The sequence below is a fragment of the Heteronotia binoei genome, chromosome 19 (assembly GCF_032191835.1).
Source record: "Heteronotia binoei isolate CCM8104 ecotype False Entrance Well chromosome 19, APGP_CSIRO_Hbin_v1, whole genome shotgun sequence".
Classification (NCBI taxonomy): Eukaryota; Metazoa; Chordata; class Lepidosauria; order Squamata; family Gekkonidae; genus Heteronotia; species Heteronotia binoei.
The window spans coordinates 5,171,637-5,187,826 of NC_083241.1; the positions used below are offsets into that span (position 1 = coordinate 5,171,637).

At 47.2% G+C, this 16,190-nt stretch overlaps 1 protein-coding gene across 1 annotated transcript in view; it reads left to right on the forward strand.

Moving 5' to 3' along the window:
- LOC132587950 (dipeptidyl peptidase 8-like) overlaps positions 1-15,837 on the forward strand; it is a 16,038-nt gene extending 201 nt beyond the window's left edge. Inside the window, exons 2-5 of the mRNA XM_060260363.1 lie at positions 1,307-1,459; positions 4,129-4,271; positions 7,954-8,065; positions 15,456-15,837. Coding sequence (XP_060116346.1) covers positions 1,307-1,459; positions 4,129-4,271; positions 7,954-8,065; positions 15,456-15,581 — 534 coding nt within the window. The 3' untranslated portion in view covers positions 15,582-15,837. The remainder of the gene's footprint in view (positions 1-1,306; positions 1,460-4,128; positions 4,272-7,953; positions 8,066-15,455) is intronic.
- The last annotated feature ends 353 nt before the right edge of the window (positions 15,838-16,190 follow it).

A 16,190-nucleotide genomic window follows, 5' to 3' on the forward strand; every position in this document is an offset into this window, starting at 1 on the left:
AACAATTTAAAACATTTGCATGAGCTACTATCATAATTTCAGGCAGCGATTTAAATGCTGATGGTTAGCTCTACTCAGAGGTCTCAGGATCGCCGTAGCGTAGTGAAGTAGGCCATGGGCGGTGTTAACATGTGGAATTCACTGCCACAGGAGGTGGGGCGGCCACAAGCATAGCCACCTTCAAGAGGGGTTTAGATAAAAATATGGAGCAGAGGTCCATCAGTGGCTAGTAGCCACAGTGTGTGTGTGTGTGTGTGTATATATATATATATATATATATATAAAAATTTTTGGCCATTGTGTGACACAGAGTGTTGGACTGGAGGGGGCCACTGGCCTGATCCAACAGGGCTTCTCTTATGTTCTTATGTGACACAGAGTGTTGGACTGGATGGGCCACTGGCTTGATCCAACAGGGCTTCTCTTATGTGACACAGAGTGGTTGGACTGGATGGGCCAGTGGCCTGATCCAATATGGCTTCTCTTATGTTCTTATGTGACACAGAGTGTTGGACTGGATGGGCCACTGGCCTGATCCAACATGGCTTCTCTTATGTTCTTATGTTCTCATGGGCCAGTTCCATTGCTGCAGATGTTACCATTCATGTAAATGCCGGGCGGAAGAGTGCCGTTTTGCAGGCCCTGCGGAACTGTAAGAGCTCTCGCAGGGCCCTAACCTCCTCCGGCAACTCATTCCACCAGCTAGGGGCAGCAACGGAAAAGGCCCTGGCTCTCGTCGTTTTGAGCTTTGCTTCTCTGATGCTGGGAACTGTCAACAGGTTTTGAGACCCATACCGAGTACTCGCTGGGGCATGTGCAGGGAAAGGGGGGGTCCCTAAAGTTTGCAGGACCCTGGCCATATAGGGCTTTAAAGGTCATGACCAGCACCTTGAAGCGAATCCGGTACCCTATCGGTAGCCTTTATCACTAATGAAGAGTTTAGATCCGGAAGGGGTTTTGCAACAACTGTGGCTGGCCCTGGAGTCTCTGGCGGTCCCACTGACCCAGAGCACGTCGTCAGGGTGGTCGTCCTAATCCTCATCGGGTCTGGGTTACCAGACAGAGCTCGTTTGTGTCTGGAAGGTGTGACGGTTGATCTGGCAGCTTGCAGGTGGGGTTTCCCTCCCACCCTAGAGGAGTTGGGTTGACTCTGGGAGGTGGGCCAAAGGCACAACCCCTAGACAGACGGGGTCATCTGCCCAGGGATTGTGCATGGATTGTAATGTGCGTATAGGGCTTAAAAGTCAAGATCTTTACAGTTTCAGGGTAATATCTGCAAAAAAAAAAAAAATCTTAATTTCCACAGGGACAAATTGAAATTAATGACCAAGTAGAAGGATTGCAGTACCTGGCCTCCCGATACGAATTCATTGATTTGGACCGCGTTGGTATTCACGGCTGGTCTTACGGGGGATACCTTTCCCTCATGGCGTTGTTGCAGAAGCCGGACATCTTCAAGGTAGGCGAGCGTCCGTGAAGGTCCTTGCTTTGGGTGTGCGTACGTGTTTTTATTGGCCATATTTTGATGCCTTGCCGTTCCCCTCAGAAAAGCTTAACGGCAACATATGGACAGCATAAGCAAAAACGTTAAATTATCATCTATAACCTGAGAGGTTCATTTGATCCACAAAACACAGCAGGGACTGCGTGTGTTAGTTTCCCAGTTATAAGAGCCCAAGAAGAGTCCTGCTGGGCCAGAGAACAGCGCAACCTTGTTTCTAAAATATCTCTCAAAAGATGGCAAACAGCCATAGATATTGAACAAAGTTTGAATCCAATGGCACCTTTTAAGACCACACAGTTTAATTCTGGGTATAAAGCTTGCGAACTCAGGGAAATGCTGGTGGGCATTTTGCAGGAGCTCCTTTGCATATTAGGCCACACACCCCTGATGTAGCCAATCCTCCGAGAGCTTGGAATTCTAGCAGGGGCTTCTTTGCATATTAGGCCACACACCCCTGATGTAGCCAATCCTCCACGAGCTTACAAAAAAGAGCCCTGTAAGCTCTTGGAGGATTGGCTATATTAGGGGTGTGTGGCCTAATATGCAAAGGAGCTCCTGCTAGAATTCCACCCCCGGGCGCAGCCATTGTATGCCAAGGCTTATTGGCTGCATTCATTCAAATTAAAGGGCTTTTTTAACTGGAGGATGAGGAGGACTGGTGAACATATGAACTTCCCTTAGTTAGTGTGCGGTTCCATTCCCCCTTCAGGTTTTCCTTTCAAGGAAGTACTCCATTAGGCCCCACCTCTCCAGGCAGTCATTTTGGGGTGGTGCTCACCACCACCTCTCGAAATTCCAGAGGTGCTCAAAATGGCGGGGACTCCCAGCCTTCTTGCACAAATGGGAATTGTTGTGTTTGGGCGCACACCCTTCTAAGGCGATCGCTGCTGGTTTGGGCCTGGCCCACGAGACCGGGCGGAAGGTTTCAAACCAATCCGTTAAAGAAAATCATATATTAGCCCTGTCCAGTTCCTTGCAAGCAGTGGCTCCCAGTCTTTTTGGCAGCAAGGACTGGTTTTGTGGAATACGATTTTGAAAATGTCAAGACAGTGTGCGATTGCAATAAAAAAGGCCAACGCCGTGCTGGGAATTATTAGGAAGGGAATTGAAAACAAATCAGCCAGTATCATAATGCCCCTGTATAAATCGATGGTGCGGTCTCATTTGGAGTACTGTGTGCAGTTCTGGTCGCTGCACCTCAAAAAGGATATTATAGCATTGGAGAAAGTTCAGAAAAGGGCAACTAGAATGATTAAAGGGTTGGAACACTTTCCCTATGAAGAAAGGTTGAAACGCTTGGGACTCTTTAGCTTGGAGAAACGTCGACTGCGGGGTGACATGATAGAGGTTTACAAGATAATGCATGGGATGGAGAAAGTAGAGAAAGAAGTACTTTTCTCCCTTTCTCACAATACAAGAACTCATGGCCATTCGATGAAATTGCTGAGCAGACAGGTTAAAACGGATAAAAGGAAGTACTTCTTCACCCAAAGGGTGATTAACATGTGGAATTCACTGCCACAGGAGGTGGTGGCGGATACAAGCATAGACAGCTTCAAGAGGGGGGGTTAGATAAAAATATGGAGCAGAGGTCCATCAGTGGCTATTAGCCACAGTGTGTGTGTGTGTGTGTGTGTGTGTGTGTGTGTGTGTGTGTGTGTGTGTGTATATATATATATATATATATATATATATATATATATATATATATATAATTTTTTTGGCCACAGTGTGACACAGAGTGTTGCACTGGATGGGCCATTGGCCTGATCCAACAGGGCTTTCTTATGTGACACAGAGGTCGTTTTCGCACTCACCTTCCGCCGGCGCAACCCCCCTCTTCACCGCGCAGGATCTGCGCGGATTTCGCACTAAATGCTGCGGAGCAGCCAGAAAAGCCGGAAGCTCCCGGCGCAAAAGCCGCTCAAACTGAAACCGCCAAAAAGCAGTTTGGCGTTTTGCGCGGCTTTTGCGACGGGAGCTTCCGGCTTTTCTGGCTGCTCCGCAGCGTTTAGTGCGAAATCCGCGCAGATCCTGTGCGGTGAAGAGGGGGGTCGCGCCGGCGGAAGGTGAGTGCGAAAACGACCAGAGTGTTGGACTGGATGGGCCATTGGCCTGATCCAACAGGGCTTCTCTTATGTTCTTATGTGACACACAGTGTTGGACTGGAGGGGCCATTGGCCTGATCCAGCATGGCTTCTCTTATGTTCTTATGGGACACAGAGTATTGGACTGGAGGGGCCATTGCCTGATCCCACATGGCTTCTCTTATGTTCTTATGTGACACAGAGTGTTGGACTGGATGGGCCATTGGCCTGATCCAACAGGGCTTCTCTTATGTTCTTATGTTCCACAGACCGGTGGAGGTACTGGGGATTTTGCTGCCCCAGGCTTCCCCCACACCCAGTCCCTGCCCCCTCATGGGGGTCTTTAAATGAGCAGGCAAAGGTCTCTGCCTCACTGTGTGGCCCAGTTGCTAACAGGCCTGGGGGTTGGGGTGGGGACCCCTGCTTGTAAGGAATCAAATGTACTGTTCCTTGTAAGGAATCTTGCTTCTCTTCTGCGGGTTGAGTTGGCTTTAGGCAAAGAAAAATACTGACGGCTGTCTTGGAAATTCCTGACAGGTGGCTGTCGCCGGGGCCCCGGTTACGTTGTGGCTGTTCTATGACACGGGATACACCGAACGCTACATGGGTCACCCAGATCAGAACGAGCAAGGTTATTACCTGGGCTCTGTGGCGATGCAAGCGAATAAGTTTCCTTCCGAGTAAGTGTTTCCTCTCTGCCTTTCCGCCCCCTCCTCCCGCTGTGTTAAATCCTGTGTTTCTTTGCCTAATTAAATGCTTAAACATTTGCGGGGTAGTAAAAAGCCACTTAATAAAGTTGAATGGGCATTTACATAATCACAGCCCATTAAGACTAATCTGTTCTTTCCCAAGTCTCGTTGCTGGTAAAGTATTATCTGTTGCTTTTGAGAAATTGCAGACGGAGACCTCCCTTTGCTTCAGATGGGGGTAATTAGCCCCAGTTGCTAATTAATGGCATTAATTAGGCTCAACACCTCAGCAGTGGGCAGCAGATTAGGTAGTTACTGGACGAGGAGAAGCTGGGGAGGGGAGCCAGTTCTCCCCACAAGAATAAAGACATGAGGGGGGGAGGCTCGTCCCCCACCGACATCCTCTAATCTCCTGAATGCCCCCAGACTCCGGATGTTTCTCTTGTGGTGGTGAAGAAGAAGAAGACTGCAGATTAACACCCCGCCCTTCTCTCTGAATCAGAGCCTCAGAGTGGTTCACAATCTATATCTTCAACCGACACAACAGACACTCTGTGAGGTGGGTGGGGCTGAGAGGGCTCTCAAAGCAGCTGCCCTTTCAAGGACAACTCCTGCGATAGCTATGGCTAACCCAAGGCCATTCCAGCAGCTGTAAGTGAAGGAGTGGGGAATCAAACCTGGTGAGAGCCAGTTTGGTGTGGTGGTTACGTGTGTGGACTCTTATCTGGGAGAACTGGGTTTGATTCCCCACTCCTCCACTTACAGCTGCTGGAATGGCCTTGGGTTAGCCATAGCTATCGCAGGAGTTATCCTTGAAAGGGCAGCTTCTGGGAGAGCTCTCTCAGCCCCACCCACCTCACAGGGGGTCCGTTGTAGGGGGAGAAGATACAGGAGATTGTAAGCCGCTCTAATACTCTGATTCAGAGAGAAGGGCAGGGTATAAATCTGCAATTCTTCTTCTTCTCCCAGATAGGAGTCTGCACACTTAACCACTACACCAAACTGGTGAGAGATGCCCTCAAGCCGCATCTTGGTCTCCAAGGCAAGAGCTGTTCAGAGGTGGTTTGTTGTTGCTTGCCTCTGCATAGCAACCCTGGATTTCCTCATGTGATCTCCCATCCAAGGAGTAACCAGGGCTGATCCGGCTTAGCTTCTGAGATCTGGCGAGATTGGGCTAAACCAGGGGTGGCCAAACAGCGACTCAGGAGCTCTTTCACACATATGGTGTGGTTCTCCAAGCCCCCACCACCCTGTTGGCTGGCTTGGAGAAGGCATTTGGCTCTTTAAATCACTTCTCCAAGCCAAGGAGTGGAGGCAGCTGATACCACCAACTGCTGAATTGGCGTTTGTTTTTATACTGTTCTCTTGCTTTTAGACTGCATATTGTTTTATTATATGTATCTGATTTTAACATTGTATTATCGACTGTTGTTACCTGTTCAAAGCCCATTTGGGAAAGGGTGGGCTATGGAGTTGAAATAAAACTAAATAAATATCTAAATCAATCAATAAATGTTGCTTTCTTTCCACCTGCGCCTCCCTGTATATGCCCGCCTTCCTTGTGGCTCTTAGTGTTTTAACAATTTATTAATAACATATGGTTACAGTAATTAATTGTCTCTTTTTTATACTAACCCATATGATATTTCAACCCCCCCTCCTTCCTATATTTGACTTCCCCGAAGTTGTAAATTTAAATTCAATTATAAAGGTACCACTAACCAATCAAAGTTCAATATTTTTCTTCTCTCATTACTACTAAAAAATTGTCCAATGACTTTTTATATTCCATTCTTTCTCCATATATCTTTTAAATTTCTTCCACTCCTTTTTGAATATATCTAGATCGTAGTCTTTTAAAGTTTTAGTTAATTTGTCCATCTCACTCCACGATAAAACTTTCACAATCCAGTCCCATTTCTCTGGTATTTTTCCCTGTTTCCACAGCTGCACATACAATGTCCTAGCAGCAAAGAGCAAGTACCAAATTAAAGTCCCGTCTTCCTTTGGAAATTTTTCTAATTGTAATCCAAGCAAAAAAGTCTCTGCAGTTTTCTTGAAGTCATAACCCAAAATTTTGGAGATTTCTTGTTGTATCATCTTCCAATATTCTTCCGCTTTACCTTCCTTGTGGCTCTTAAACATCTGACGTTCATGTCTTACGGCTTTCAAGCATCTTATGTTTATTCTATGTGGCTCTTACGTTAAGCAAGCTTGGCCTCCTCTGAGCTAGCCTGAGTTATCCATTTCATTCACGGCGGCTAAACTTCTGATAGCTCAATATTGGAAGCGGGATGTGTCTCCTACAAAACAACGATGGATGTCTAAAGTATGGGAAACAGCGGCATTAGATAAACTAGCCATGCAGATAAGGGTAAATGACTTACCACAGAAAGAAAACAATTTTATAGAAAAATGGTTCCCATTTTTTAATTACCGTATTTCCCCCCAAAAAAGTGGGGGGGAAAGTGTGTGCATCTTATGGTCCGAAGGTACGTACCTTCGGGGGGCGAGGGGGCGATCTGCTGCCTCTTCCTCCGATCCGGCGCTTCCCCCGCGCCTGCTCGCCTGGCTCCATCTTCTTCAGGCAAGCGTGGGATCGCTCCACGTGGCCCCAGCGCTTCGCAAGCGCCGGCCGCAGAGGGGGCAGCGTGCTTCCTACTTCCCTGTGTGCCTGCCTTCAACTGTGATGTCTAAAGCAAGCGCTGGGATCGGAGGGGGGAGGGAGCGATCCCAGCGCTTGCTCTAGACATCACAGCTGAAGGCAGGCACACAGGGAAGTAGGAAGCACGCTGCCCTCTCCACAGCCGGCGCTCGCAAAGCGCTGCGTTTGCAGAGAAGGCGGGTGCTTCCTACTTGCCTGTGTTCCTGCCTTCAGCTGTGATGTCTAAAGCAAGCGCTGGGATCGGAGGGATCGGAGGGGGGAGGGAGCGATCCCAGCGCTGGCTTTAGACATCACAGCTGAAGGCAGGAACACAGGGAAGTAGGAAGCACGCTGCCCCCTCTGCGGCCGGCGCTTGCGAAGCGCTGGGGCCACGTGGAGCGATCCCACGCTTGCCTGAAGAAGATGGAGCCAGGCGAGCAGGCGCGGGGGAAGCGCCGGATCGGAGGAAGAGGCAGCGGATCGCCCCCCAGGAGGAAGGTGCGTCTTATCCTCCGGTGCGTCTAATCGTCCGAAAAATATGGTACACCAACTTAGAAGAAGTATTTGTATTCCAAAAAAGTACATAAACTTCTCGCCTTATTGAAGCTTTTTATATATAATATAGTATAACGATAGAGAATATATTTGAAAGATTGATTGCAAAAGCAAAACTATGAACTAATAGAAGACTGTAAGAGTGCTCTTATTAATATCGTTCTATGCATTTTACATATATATATATTTGTGTTTTTGTTGTTGTTTATTTTGTTTAATGTTTGTGGATTTTTTTAGAAAGATTAATAAAAATTTTAAGTACAAAATCCTTTTCACATAGAGGGCTAAATTCTCCTCTGCAAATGGTAGATTGCCGGGTTTAGGGTGGCGGTGGAGGGATCGTGCAACTTTTTTTTTTTTTGAAGGACAGGGGATTGTCATTTCAGCTGCTCCACATCCAACCAGCCCCATCTTTGTGGCGAGGAAGCCCAACCTGTGACCTGGTCTTTTCTAATTCCCCTCTGGTTTCCTCAGGCCCAACCGGCTGTTGCTGCTTCACGGATTCCTGGATGAAAACGTCCACTTTGCGCACTCAAGCATCTTGCTGAGTTTCCTGGTGAGAGCCGGGAAGCCGTACGATCTGCAGGTGAGAGACTCAGCAGCTCTGGGGGTCGGGTTGCTGCCTGGAATGGGGCTTTAGAAGAAGAAGAAGAAGATATTGGATTTATATCCCGCCCTCTGCTCAGAAGAGTCTCAGAGCGGCTCACAATCTCCTTTCTCTTCCTCCCCCACAACAGACACCCTGTGAGGTGGGTGGGACTGGAGAGGGCTCTCACAGCAGCTGCCCTTTCAAGGACAACCTCTGCCAGAGCTATTGCTGACCCAAGGCCATGCTAGCAGGTGCAAGTGGAGGAGTGGGGAATCAAACCCGGTTCTCCCAGATAAGAGAGCTATGGCTGACCCAAGGCGATTCCAGCAGCTGCAAGTGGAGGAGTGGGGAATCCAACCCGGTTCTCCAAGATAAGAGCGCTCTGGCTGACCCAAGGCATTCCAGCAGCTGCAAGTGGAGGAGTGGGGAATCAAACCCGGTTCTCCCAGATAAGAGAGCTCTGGCTGACCCAAGGCCATCCCAGCAGCTGCAAGTGGAGGAGTGGGGAATCCAACCCGTTTCTCCCAGATAAGAGAGCTATGGCTGACCCAAGGCCATTCCAGCAGCTGCAAGTGGAGTAGTGGGGAATCCAACCCGGTTCTCCCAGATAAGAGAGCTGTGGCTGACCCAAGGCCATTCCAGCAGCTGCAAGTGGAGGAGTGGGGAATCAAACCTGGTTCTCCCAGATAAGAGAGCTATGGCTGACCCAAGGCCATTCCAGCAGCTGCAAGTGGAGTAGTGGGGAATCCAACCCGGTTCTCCCAGATAAGAGAGCTGTGGCTGACCCAAGGCCATTCCAGCAGCTGCAAGTGGAGGAGTGGGGAATCAAACCCAGTTCTCCCAGATAAGAGAGCTATGGCTGACCCAAGGCCATTCCAGCAGCTGCAAGTGGAGGAGTGGGGAATCAAACCCGGTTCTCCCAGATAAGAGAGCTCTGGCTGACCCTAGGCCATTCCAGCAGGTGCAAGTGGAGGAGTGGGGAATCAAACCCGCTTCTCCCAGATAAGAGAGCTCTGGCTGACCCAAGGCCATTCCAGCAGCTGCAAGTGGAGGAGTGGGGAATCAAACCCGGTTCTCCCAGATAAGAGTCCAGGCACTTAACCACTACACCAAACTGGCTCTCCTTTAGGGGGTTCACCAGAGACAAAAGTGGCCCACCATCTGGGGTGTCAGGAGCCATTGTGATCTATGGAGTAGCCGACCACCTATACTAGGACATCACACATGGAAGCTGGCTGGGTGACCTTGGGTCAGTCTGTCTCACCCTAGCCTACCTCTCAGGTAGGGGAATAATATGGAGAGTGGGAGAACAACCTTGTAAGCTGCTTTGGGGTCTCTGTTGGGGACAAAATTGGAGAATAACTATCTAAATAAACCTTTATAGGGTATTTCCAATTTCTTCCAGCCTTATGAGAGATGGGTGGGCCAGTTTGGTGTAGTGGTTAAGTGTGCGGACTCGTATCTAGGAGAATCGGGTTTGATTCCCCACTCCTCCACTTGCAGCTGCTGGAATGGCCTTGGGTCAGCCATAGCTCTCTTATCTGGGAGAACCGGGTTTGATTCCCCACTCCTCCACTTGCACCTGCTAGCATGGCCTTGGGTCAGCCAGAGCTCTCTTATCTGGGAGAACCGGGTTTGATTCCCCACTCCTCCACTTGCAGCTGCTGGAATGGCCTTGGGTCAGCCATAGGTCTGGCAGGAGTTGTCTTTGAAAGGGCAGCTGCTGTGAGAGCCCTCTCAGCCCCACCCACCACACAGGGTGTCTGTTGTGGGGGAAGAAGAGAAAGGAGATTGTAAGGCACTCTGAGTCTCTGATTCAAAAAGAAGGGCAGAGTATAAATCTGCAGTCTTCTTCTTGGGCAATATGGGGCCATATCCTTCACTCCAGGATCCAAGGATTCCCTCCCACATGCCTTTGATACTTAAAGGCTCTCTCTCTGTCTGTCTGCCTGTCTCTCTCTCTGTCTCACACACACACTCTCACACATACGCAAACAAAGGTTTGGGATTTCGGACTTCTGGGTTATGTTGCCTTGAGCTCAGTGGGGGTCTGCGGATCGTCTCTCCTGCAGCCCCTCAGAATCAGGCGGGCGAAGGGAGACCCTGAAGGGGTTTTCTTTCGGCATGGGACTTTTACAGGAAGCCAGGGGCACAGCCATGATAGCTAACACTGCAGGAAGAGGTGAACGCCCAACTCCTTGTTTTCTTTTCTTTCAATAAGTTTCTGATGTATCGCTTCCCTACCTCAAGCATGGCAATTCTACTTTGCAAGTAAGTGTGCTTTCAATACCACTGGCTAATGGGTCGTTTTACATAACAACAAGTGGGTCAATTCAAAGGAAGGGAAAGAGGTCGATTCCATCTCCACTTTCCCTGTGAATGAGGCTTCGAAAAGTTAAAGAACATCTTTAAGCATTGGAAATAATCTGAATTAGACTGAATACAGATACCTAAATCGACCCGGACTATAATTGGATATGTGTTAAAGAGGCTATTATCTGGCTGCAATATGGTCTGAGCGAAAAAGAGATATATTCTAGAGAGATTTCTCTTTGTCGTCTGATTGCAATTGAAATGGTAACTTTCAAAATCACAGCTGGAGGAGATTTGGAAAGGCGGACTAACTGGGTCTCTGAGCTACTTTTCAACTTGGATTAATAGACTGAGTTTGTTGACAGAGAAAAATGGCATTGCCAAGCGAAACGTTTTATTAAAAAGACATATTAAGTAGCATAAATTCTCTGAAGCAGGATCTTGCTTCATTAACAGAGTTGATTAAGAAACAAATGGGAGCTTTTGTACTGAAAGCTAGCGGAATCTCAAATCTACATGAGCAGAGTGTTAAAGAGATCCTGGTGACATCTGTGGAATTGGAAAGAGAGAGTGATCTGCTGGGAAATGAACAAAAGAAAACCAAAATGAAACCTTATGGTGCAGTTAAAAAGAAAGACCGGAAATCGAGACTTGTACCGAGAGGGATGACTGCATTAAGGAGAGAGAATAATAATAATAATAAAATTTTATTTATATCCCGCCCTCCCCGCCGAAGCAGGCTCAGGGCGGCTAACAACATCCATAGATATACAATAGAATTAACATTATTTAAAAACAATTCAGTTCACAATTAACTTAATCTGACAGTAACAATGATGTTCCTGACGCTATTTCTGTCAGTTTACACGATAACGAGGGTCCTTAAGCAAAATCATGTTGGCGGGTCCCTTTATTTAACAATCATAAATCAGCAGTCCGTAAAAGCCAGCTTAAAAAGGGTGGTCTTGCAGGCCCTGCGGAACTAGTCAAGGCTCCGCAGGGCCCGCACCTCCTCCGGGAGCTGATTCCATAGGCATGGGGCCGCGATGGAAAAGGCCCGTGCACGAGTGTTCTGGAGTTTAGCCTCTTTTGGCCCAGGGATGGTCTGTTTGTTTTTCCCTGCTGACCTCAGTGCTCTCTGGGGCTCATATGGGAAAGACGGTCCCTCAGGTAGGCCGGTCCTCGGCCATATAGGGCTTTAAAGGTAATGACCAGCACTTCGTAGCGAACCCGGTACATAACCGGCAGCCAGTGCAGTCCGCGTAGCCCCGGCTGTATATGCTCCCACTTCGGGAGTCCTAGCAACAGCCTAGCCGCCGCGTTCTGCACTAGCTGCAGCCTCCGGGTTCAGCACAAAGGCAGCCCCATGTAGAGGGCATTACAGTAGTCCAATCTTGAGGTGACCGTCGCATGAATCACTGTTGCTAGGTCCCGACGCTCTAAGAAGGGGGCCAACTGCCTTGCCCGCCTCAGATGGAAGAACGCTGACTTGGCAGTGGCTGCTATCTGGGCCTCCATCGATAATGAAGGCTCCAGTAAAACACCCAAGCTCTTTACCTGGTGCGCTGCTTTCAATGGCGCACTGTCGAAGACCGGGAGAGGTATTTCCTTCCCCAGAGCGCCGCGGCCCACGCAAAGGACCTCTGTCTTCGTCGGGTTCAACTTCAGCCCACTCAGTCTAAGCCACATTGCAACAGCTTGCAATGCCTGAGCCAGGTTCCCTGGGGCGGAGCCAGGTCGGCCGTCCATTAGCAGATAGAGCTGGGTGTCATCTGCATATTGATGGTAACCCAGCCCAAACCTCCGGGCAATCTGGGCAAGGGGGAGCATATAGATGTTAAATAACATCGGGGAGAGAACTGCTCCCTGGGGCACCCCACAGTCTAGTGTGCGCCTCTGGGACCACTCGCTCCCGATCGCCACCCTTTGTCCCCGACCCTTGAGGAAGGAGGAAAGCCATTGTAAGGCCAACCCCCTAACCCCTATGTCGGTGAGGCGGTGGGTCAGTAGCTGAGAAGATGCATCTCAACCAAAAAATCAAGATGTGGAAATTTTTCAGGAAGAAGGGTTTTTGAATTGTCTCTCTCTCTCTCTGTGGATAGTCGGATATGGAACTCTCAATAAGAACTGACATGCAATTTTAAAAGGCTAAGTGAGATTTTTGGGTTATATTAAGTTGTGCCTCCAAGAGTAATATGGATATAAAAGCTAAAGGCCCGAAAAGTTTTGAAAAGAATTTTATGTAAAAAATAGTTAACTTAGATTAACTTTTAAGAAGGCAGACAACATACTTATTTTGTAATTTGGCAGATTTGTTCTTAACAGATGAAGATATTTGTTTCTTATGCTCATTTTAACGACGATATTGTGAAACTAATAAGCTAGTCTGTATTTTTAATATGGTTGAGCTAAGCAGCAAAAAATCAAGACGTGGAAATCTTTTAGGAAGAAGGATTTTTGAACTGTTGTTACCTCTGTGGGTAATTAGATATGGAATTTTTAATAAGAACTGATATGCGATTTTAAAAGGGTAAGTGAGATCTTAAGGATGGAAAAGTTTCACAAAAATGTTATATAAATAGTTAATTTGGATCAATTGTTCAGAAGGCAGACAGCACAATTATTTTGTAATTTGGTAGATCTGCTCTTAGTATGTTTGTCTGGAGAAACTGTCTATATTGAGATAGATAAACTATGATGTTTTATTTTTAGCTTGTTAAGGATAAAGATATTTGTTTTAGATTGCATTAAGGAGAGACAAGGTGCATCTTAGCCAAAAATCAAGATGTGGAATTTTTTAAGAAGAAGGGTTTTTGAATTGTCTCTCTCTCTGTGGTAGTTGGATATGGAACTCTTAATAGGAACTGACATGTGATTTTTAAAGGCTAAGTGAGATTTTTGGGTTATATATTAAGTTGTTTCTCTTAGAGCAATATGGATATAAGAGCTAAAGGATTGAAAAGTTTTGAGAACAATTTTATGTAAATAAATAGTTAACTTGGATTAATTTTTAAGAAGGCAGACAACATAATTATCTTGTAATTTGGTAGATTTGCTCTTAATAGATAAAAATATTTGTTTCTTAGGCTCATATTAATGACGATATTGTTAAACTAATAAGCTAGTCTGTATTTTTAATATAGTTGAGTTAAGTAGCAAAAAATCAAGACGTGGAAATCTTCCAGCAAGAAGGGTCTTTAAACTGTTGTTTCCTCTGTGGGTAATTAGATATGAACTTTTTTAAAACTGATATACGATTTTAAAAGGTCAAGTGAGACCTTTGGAAAAGTTTTACAAAAAAATGTTATATAAATAAATAGTTAATTTGGATCAATTGTTAAAAAGGCAGATAGCACAACTATTTGTAATCTGGCTGATCAGCTCTTAGTATGTTTGTCTGGAGAAATCGTCTACACTGAGATAGATAAACTACTATGTTTTATTTTTAGCTTGTTAAGGATAAAGATATTGGTTTCATATGCTTATTTTAATGACAATATTGTTAAACTAACAAGTTAGTCTGTGCTTTCAATATGGTTAAACTTAGCCAGCCAGTTCTGTGTTGGGACTGCTCTGACTCTTTTATACTTATATGTGTTGAAGAAGAATTGTTTAGACTTGCATTTCAAGTAATAGTTTAGTAAAAAATACATAATGAAAGATAAAGATGGTAAAATATATGAGGAGAACCTCATACTTGCAGGTAGAAAGAATTGGGTATTTTATGTGGAGGTAGAATTGTAACTGATATATTTGCATTCTTCTTTGTTTCTGCTTTTCCCACTCTGTATCCACCCCTTCCCCTCTTTAATGTATCTATACTTGTGCCTTTTCTTTTTGTAGTTAAAATCAATAAAAATTATAAAATTTACAAAGGTTTGGGATTTCTCTCTTAATTCAAGGATTCACTGTCTTACAACTAGAGTCCAGTGGCACCTTAAAAGTTTATCTTAAAATCTGAGATTCCCTCCCCATTATAGTTGCAATCTCATTTATCACTGTCTCTTACATTTTCACTGCTTAGATTTCAACATTGCTTTCTCATGTGCGGCATTCTGCGGCGACTGGGACCCCTTTTTGAACCTCCTGCATAAAATGCCCATCCAGCAAGGACCTGCTCATTTTGTCTCAATAAGTGGGCTCCTAGGTCACGAATGCTTAGATGGGAATTTCATCTTGTTTGTCTTTAAGGTGCCACGAGATTCCATTAACAGCGGTGTATTCTAACTAGTTCCAAGGAAGTCCCAGTTTTGATTTTTTAAAGAAAACCCTCCCTCTAGTCTTTTCTGTTGCTCAGATGCACCTTTCCTCTTATATCTCCACAATGAAGAACTAGAGGCTGACTCTCACAAAGTGCAGCAAGGCAGCTAAGATGCCCAAGTCCTGTAGAGGTGCCAGAACCATGGCGGTTTTCCTGTGGTAATCCTGGTTAAGAGCAGGGCTGGAGCGTGGGAGTCAGTGAAGTAGGTGACTGCCTGGGGTGGGGGTGGATGCCCCCGTCCCCACTCACACTGACCCGAATGTGCCTCAACCGTCCCTTGCTGGGCGGCAGCCGGAGCGACTTTTGGTCGCTTTTGGGGGGGAGTGGGGTGGCCTCTAGACCCCCAGCCTCTGCCCCTCTTGAACGCTGCTCAGCCTATCCATTGCCCGTCTCTCTCCCTCTTCAGAAGAGCCCCGTGGCGCAGAGTGTTAAAGCTGCAGTACTGCAGTCCTAAGCTCTGCTCATGACCTGAGTTCGATCCCCGGCGGAAGCTGGGTTTTCAGGTAGCCGGCTCCAGGTTGACTCAGCCTTCCATCCTTCTGAGGTCGGTCAAATGAGTCCCCAGCTTGCTAGGGGGAAAGTGTAGATGACTGGGGAAGGCAAGGGTAAACCATCCCGTAAAAAGTCTGCCGTGAAAGCAACGTCACCCCAGAGTCAAAAACGACGGGTGCTTCCACAGGGGACCTTTCCCCTTTCCCTTTCCTCCCTCTTCAGAGGCCTGGTTCAGCCTGGGGCGCAAGAAATCCTAGCCTGGTTGTGAGAACTGCTCTGAGACAGTCGCTTCATTTCTTTCTTTCTTTTTTTCTTTTTAAGATTTACCCTCAGGAGCGACACAGCATCCGGGTTCCCGAATCAGGAGAGCACTATGAACTTCACCTGTTGTACTACCTTCAAGAGAACCTGGGGTCCCGCATGGCTACACTGAAGGCGATGCAGTGACACTCTCCCCTCCCGTCGTCCCCCCCCCCCCCCCGAGGAGCTGCGGGCGCAGACACCCCTTCAGCGGCTTCACCGAACGCAGCACCTGAGACCAGCCCGTCCCCACCCGGTGCCGATGAATCAAACCCCTCACACTGCCTTGCTATCTTCTTGATTTTTAAAAGTCCGACCGGTGCCATATGAGGAGACGCCCGTACAGCAGCCTCGATAATTTTAAATGTAAATAATAATAAAGTAACTGTCTGTGCTGCCTAGGGATGCGTTGGTTCTTCTCTCAGGGCTGGCTCCCACGCGGGCTGCTTTCTCCGTGTCGCGGCTGGCGAGAGAACATGCGAAGCAGTCGGGGGGGGGGGGTTCTGAGCAGGAATGCAGTTCCAGCTGGCGCTTGGTGTCAGGGGGGTGTGGCCTAACAGGCAAATGAGTTCCCACTTGGCTTTTCCTACAAAAAAGCCCTGTGTGAAACTAGGGTTGCCAAGTCCAATTCGAGAAATATCTGGGGTCTTTGGGGGTGGAGCCAGGAGACTTTGGGGGTGGAGCCAGGAGACATTGGGGTGGAGCCTGAAACAAGGGTGTGACAATTGTAATTGGACTCTAAAGGGTGTTCTGGCT